The following is a 6,511-nucleotide window of genomic DNA, read 5'->3' as shown; positions in this document are numbered from 1 at the left end:
GTGCCCCGGGCGCGCCGCGACGCCCCGCTTTCACAGGCCTCCCGTGCGCCTAAAAAAAATAAAAAAATGATAAAACTAAAACTAATGTTTAAAAAAAATTATTATTAAGAAAGGCAGCTTCGGAGGTTTTATTTAACGTCATTTGGCATTGCATACAAGTAGGCATAAATCACATACATCGTAAAGTGTCATGAGGAACAACAACAATTATAATAATGTAATAATAACAACTACCACTACGAAAGGTATGGTTGTAGGTGTGTGTAGATGGGGCGCGGAGGGAGGAGGGGTGATGGGAAGGGGAAAACTAACGCTCCCCACCTTCCCTCGCCCCAACTACAGTGGCAGCGATTCTATCGTGGATCCACCCTCCTCACGGGTACCTGAGCACCATACACTCACATATCACAATCCAACACATTTACAATCCAACACATATTTGAAAGGAAACAACAATAATAACAACAACACAGGGATTATCTCTACAACATTAATATAAAAAAAACAACACCGTCGCATCACACATAATCACAATTTAAGAAAATATCAGTCGTCGTCAAACAGGATGAGATGTATAAAAGACTCTCTAGAGAGTCATCATCACCCGGGGCGCACCGGGAGGACACGGAGGCCGTCCTCCTCCGCGCCACTCCGCCCGACGATGCTCAGAGCCATCCCCAGCTGTGCCGCGTAGTAGGTGGCCATGATGAGCGCCTGCGAGTGCGGGATGGGGCGGTGGAACATGTGGAAGCCGATGAGTGCGTCCGAGGCGGCGAACAGGAGGCCTCCGACGCGCGGGCACAGGCCGGACCAGGGCGCCGTCGGGCGGCGGGAGGAGGCCACGGCCCGCCAGAGCATGGTGGCCAGGACCAGGGCGTACAGCGGCACGCCTAGCGCCAGCGGGCCGGTGAGGGAGGGCACCAAAAAACTCACAGCTGCAATCAAACGAATCTAAGCGGTACAAAGCTGAGCCACAGAGCCATGCTAAAACACCCTATGCGCATATTCTTTCTTTCCGTTTGTTTTCCGGTGTCAGTGAAAAGCCTAGGGACCTCTAGGGAGTTGCACAGTGCTTCTGTCAATGACACCCTCTGCCGTGTACCCACCCCAGGCGCTGAGCGCGTAAAGCGCGAGCCCCAGCACGGGCCGCAGCGGACGGAAGCCGAAGGCCGCGATGTACAGGAGGTGCGCGACGCCGAACACGGCCATCCCGGACAGGAAGTGCGCCGGCCACACGAGGAGCGCGTCGGCCAGCGCGGACAGCGCGAGGGCCAGCAGGACGCGTCGGGAGAACCAGCACCTGGCGCGGCGGACAGAGCAAAGGCGTTGGAGGAGGAGAAGGGCGGTTAAGCACATCGGGGAGAGCGAGATAGAGAGCACTTACTCCGGTCCTAGCAGGCCGAGGGTGAGGCCCTCGTGCAACAGGACGAACAGGACCAGGCTGAGGATGGGCAGCACCTTGACGAGCACGCCCGTCCAGGACGGGCCGCGCGCCTCCAGGTCGTCGTCGCCCGCCAGCACCACGAAGTACACGAGCACCGCCTTGAAGAAAGGCACCAGCTTCGGGCCCAGCGCCGTCAGCTGACGAGACAAAGAAGATATACACTCGAATAACGCGCGCCGCTCTGCCCCTGACCTGGCAGCCGACGCCGGCCTTCCCCAGGCCCAGGGCCGCTCGGCCGCTCGGCCCACCCCCACCCCCACCGCCCGTGGTTAAATCGGCGAGCGTGCTGGCGCCGACCGTTTCCCCAAACAGGACCGAGTGTCCCTCCATAACAATTCACTTACCCCTTCTCCTCCCGCGCAATCGATGTGCCTCTTCATGACACTCTCCCTCTCCCCTCCCCTCTCCCCGCCCGCCGAGATGTCAACAAGGGCCTAACTGGCCGACACACTCACCGCGCTGAGCTCAGCCTTGGTGCTCATCTCGGCGGTACCGTCGTGAGGCTCGGGAGTCGCTCCGCGAGCGATTGGGCTTCGTTTTGGGCTGGTCGTCTGACAGAAAGCGGTGCGGATGACGGGTGGGTAGCGGCCGCGGCGGCGGCAGCCTTGTTGAAGGCGGAGCGGACCAGTCGCGGTACTCAAGTCCAGTCCGTTGCGCCGTTAGGCGGGATGGCGGTGGACTTTGGCGGCTCCCTTACGCGAGGCTACAGGCGGTGGCGCGGCGGCGCGTACGCGGCGCGAACGAGTCGGCGGGGATGCGAGCGAGGCTACCGGGCCGCGAGGGAATGCACCAGCGGGCGGCAGTGCGGTGAGTGGTCACATCCTCCTCGCAAACCTGGAAGCGAAAAGCACAAGTTTAAGGGAAAGAACGGATAAAGTAAAGGTTGTTAGGGTGGACCAAAATTGGCAGAGTTTGTTTGTCACGCCCAATTTATGGTAGGGTTTCTTTTGCGACTGTTTCACAGACTGCCGCGAAACAACCAGTTTTACCAACCTAACGAACAAGTAGGACGGCTGAAATTCAGAAATGACAATTCACAATGACACGATGTTAGGATTTCTAAAACAGCACCGTAAATTTTTTAAAGAATAAATTCAGTATTCACATGGGACTACGTTCGATTTATTTTATACTTATTTCAGGTAGTGACGTGACGGTTGGCAGCAGTTGCGGGGAACTCCCAGGTGCGGGCGCGCAGCGCGCGAACTTTCAACACTATTAACTTGTCTGTGTAACCGGTGGCGTTTATTTACAAACAAATTCTACGTTTTTCGTGTTACGTCTTAGTTTGTGCGTTAGTAGTTGGCCATTGTTGAGCCAAAAAGGTGACGATGTCCCCCATTTCAACTTTTCCCTGGCCGCCGCCAGTGATAGCGCCTGCGACTCGTTGGGTAGGCTAACCCGCCACGCATCTGTGTGAAGTTGGAGGCCTGAGCGCAAAAGCGCAGGGGCTCCGAAGCAAGGCAGGTATGGAAGCTCAGAAAGCTTGCGGGTGTACTTAAATTGTCCGACCTATTTTTCTCCGACCTGGCTTCTATCCAACTCACGGGGGTTCGAGTCCCACCGGTCGCACCGGTAGCCGGGTCAAGCGATTTCCTCCTCTTTTGCTCTCAAAAAAAGCGCCGGCGGCTGGGCTTGAACCCATGACCCGGGAGTCCCCGCCCCGACACCTTTCCGCACACGGCTGAGAGACCGCACTCGTAGCTGACCGACTAGAACACAGGCTTACGACGCGGCGTGGGAAAGAAAGAGAGAGAAAAAAGGCGGGCCGGCCGGGTCCCAGGTGGGACTCGAACCCCCGGGTTGCCGACTGGTCGAGCTTCAGGTACAATGCGTAAAAATTCAAACATAAAAACGAATAATTTGACGGCGCGTCGAGTATTAGAACCCCCGACTCAGAGTTCAAATATCGCAGCTAAATCAAAGAGCCACGAGGTCGGGCTCGAAGCCCCAGGTGAGAGGGTGTCGTGATGGGGCCGGTTCTTCTCCCGCTCAAGCCACTGCGCCGGCTCGTGCCTTTAGCCAAGGTCGCTCGGCCACTCACACTGTGGCGCCGTAGCCGCGCCGGTAGAGAGACGGCCCCGTGCGGCACAAACCGGAGGTTCGAATCTCCCATTCCAGTTACATTTTTCTGAACCGGTCGAACTCTTGGAGTTGAACTTAAGCCCGTCATTTCAACGGGGCACCTTCGTGGATGAACGAACGGTCTGGTGGTTAACGCTGTCCCACTGGACTGGGGGTGACGATGACTCGGCACTGGGGTCCCATTAGGGGCAAAGGTTCGACCCTCGGCGAAAGCGTGCCGAGTAAGGGCCATCCCAGCCACAGCGGGAGTGGTAACCCGTGTGGAATTGATAAGTCCTTAGAATCTGGCTCCTCGAAGGGATTCCACGACTCGGAAGCTTTCCGCTCGGATCGCATCTGGGTGCAGTACAGGCTAACCACCGTACGCCCGTCTCCTCTCTTTCTAACTCCCTCCGCCCTACCCCCCATTCCCGGTCAAGCGGACTGGTGGGAACCTAGTCGATGGCTGTAAACTCCGGTGTGAGCGAGATAGTCAAGAAACCCGGCCCTCAGCTGGGTGCCTGAAAACACCGGATCCCATACCGAACTCCGAAGTTAAGCAGGCGGGTCCTCGTGTCAAAGCGGGGTGGGTAGGGCCCACATTTTTATTTTCATTTTTGATAATTATGTAGGTGAAATGAATCCGGCTCTAAGAGGTATTTTAACTGCCGGTTGCACGGAGGTGATTCACGTCAAAAGCTTAGTGCCACACTGCCGCACTGCCCGTAAGGCGCTCCGGCCACCCCTCAGGCCGGGAGGGGGAGAGGGTGGGGGGACAAAACATTTCAGTTCACGCTCTTACCTCGGACTTACTGGGTCAATGTCAAAAATTTTGAAAATTGTCATACCATGATACACACATTCAGACGTACGTAACCACGACAACACATCAAAAGATGGAGGAATCCTTTTTTCAAGTAGTTCATTGAACATTTCTGGGTATTACGGCAACTTTTTCTGCCGGAGATACTTTTCCATCCAGTATACCGTATTCTTTCGACTCATGACTGGATGCTTACGTCTTCGTACATTTACAAATTCGAGCTCTTTTTGAGATAACAGTAATTTACCCGACGTAATCAAAAAATTTTTTTTAAAAAAAATCCCAATCTATCGATGAATTATACCGATTTATGCGCGACGGCCACTATTACTGCTCCATATCGGGGTGTCTGAATATTCGTTCCCCTGATGTGCGGTAAGGAAGCGTTCGTCGGCCCGCCGTCATTAGGCGTCTCTCCGGGGAAGCAACAACACCGCAGATAGACCGTACCGGTTCCCTTGGTACCCGCCGGCCCTTTCAGAATGACATAGAAATCAGTTTCCCAACCGTACGTAACACGGCTCCGTGTGCCGTGCCTCGCTAATAAGTTGATCCGTGCTGTTCTCCCGGCGCCTCGCCGTGCTTGCTGCCGCCCCCGCCCCCGCCGCCTCCCACTGCCCGACACACGCTCAACACACTGTTCGCTGTTCCGGCGTGACCATTGTCTCGCTTCCGCCGCCCTGCCGCCCCGCCCCGTGGTGCGCAGCTGGTGCGCCCCGCGCGCCCCGCAAGGTGCAAGTGGTGGTATCCTTCCTTCGGGCCCAGCCAGTCCCACCCGTGCGAAAGACGCGGACGCCCTCCTGCGCGCCGGGCACAGGCGCGGTGTACGCCCGCCCGCCCCCGCCCATGGGCAGTCTCTAGGATGGTCGGGATTGCATCACGTCGCCAACGTTGTTCCCCCGGCGCTTTGATGAATGGATCGCGCAGCCGCCATCGCATCCTGGTTGGTTGCATTCTGAGAGATAAGCTGCACCGCGGACGCCGTCGGTCGGAGCGAGCCCGGCCAAGTCGCCACACTGCTCGTGCGCTGCGCTTTTGGGGCGAGTATTAGGGGCGCATTGTACAAGAACTTGCAAGAACCGCGCTCGGTTCGAGACATAGCTCCCCCAGTGAGAGCTCCATAGAGCGCAGTGCTCCGCTCCGCTCGGCCGTACGGTACGGCGTACACTCGTGTATGGGTTTGCGTTTTGTGGCATGTCCGCGGCCTCAAAGGCCATCCTCCTCCCCAGCTTGTCTTCTGGTCCGGCCCGTCCGAGAGTAGGACAGCAGAGCAGAGCGCTCCGCGGCGGCAGCGCGACATTTGAATACAAAAGGGCCGCCGCCCGGCCCGGCCCGGCGCACGCACCGCACCACCCGGCCTTGTTTCCTCAAGTAGGTTTCGTACTCAAATTCTGGGGTCACCACAAACAGCATTCTCCAGGAAAGCCAGCTGCGGCCGGCCGGACCGGGACCAGGCAGGGCCCGGTGCAGCGCGCAGCAGCACACGCCCGACCTTCGGGTCGCAGCGTGGTCCACATCTGGAGAACAATAACACACGTGCATGCAGCAGGTGGCCGTGCCTCGCACGTGCACGGCCGGAACTGGGCCACTCCAGTTTTTATTTCATTTTTTTCCCACTTTTCGGAGCATCGCAGTCAGGACCAGGCACCACGGCAGAGACAGCACGAGGGGCGAGAGAGAGGAGAGAGGGGGGCAGCATGAGCATGCCGACTTCTCTTGCTTCTCTCTCGCACCGGGGCGCAGCGGCCGCCGGTGGGAACCCTTGGCCAGGGCCGCGGGGGGAAACATCTCTCGGCGAGAAGTATTTCACTCTTCTCGTGTCGCCGGCGAAAAGCAGGGCGGTGCGTGCGTCTTGACCAACCACCCTCCCGGTATGGTTCCGTGACCGAGTTTCGTGTGTTTCACTGCGGGAGATGACACTTCGCGGTCCCGCTAACCCCATGATGAACCCTGAATGCGCGCGCGGGGATTCACGAGCAGAGAATGTGCGAATCAAGCAGAACGCCGAGAAGGGCCTGTGGCGCTCGCCCATAGATGGGGTGAGGTATGAGAGGGGGGAGATGCAGTGCAGCATCTCTTTCGGGTGCCGGTAGTGTGCAAGCAGCTGGGCAGGATGAGCGATGTGCCGGGCCGGCGCACCGGCATGGGCAGCGACCCCGAAGACCCGGACGCCGACCCCC

General features: G+C 57.9%; 1 protein-coding gene across 2 annotated transcripts in view; it reads right to left on the bottom strand.

Annotated features, from left to right (window-relative positions):
• Window positions 1–111: 111 nt before the first annotated feature.
• LOC113206645 (lysoplasmalogenase-like protein TMEM86A) overlaps window positions 112–6,511 on the bottom strand; it is a 10,419-nt gene continuing 4,019 nt past the window's right edge. Inside the window, exons 2-5 of one of the 2 annotated variants that reach the window (XM_026422812.2) lie at window positions 1,900–2,278; window positions 1,385–1,581; window positions 1,107–1,300; window positions 112–935 (exon numbers count right to left, since the gene is read on the bottom strand). In XM_026422812.2, coding sequence (XP_026278597.1) covers window positions 601–935; window positions 1,107–1,300; window positions 1,385–1,581; window positions 1,900–1,926 — 753 coding nt within the window. In that variant the 5' untranslated portion in view covers window positions 1,927–2,278 and the 3' untranslated portion in view covers window positions 112–600. Of the gene's footprint in view, window positions 936–1,106; window positions 1,301–1,384; window positions 1,582–1,788; window positions 2,279–6,511 lie in introns of those variants that run through there. The other variant, XM_026422811.2, reaches the window with a different exon arrangement.

This window comes from Frankliniella occidentalis, unplaced genomic scaffold (genome assembly GCF_000697945.3).
Source record: "Frankliniella occidentalis isolate FOCC.00 unplaced genomic scaffold, Focc_3.1 Scaffold7, whole genome shotgun sequence".
Classification (NCBI taxonomy): domain Eukaryota; kingdom Metazoa; phylum Arthropoda; class Insecta; order Thysanoptera; family Thripidae; genus Frankliniella; species Frankliniella occidentalis.
The sequence above is the reverse complement of the archived record's forward strand: the minus strand, read 5'-3'. Positions and strand labels throughout refer to the sequence as shown.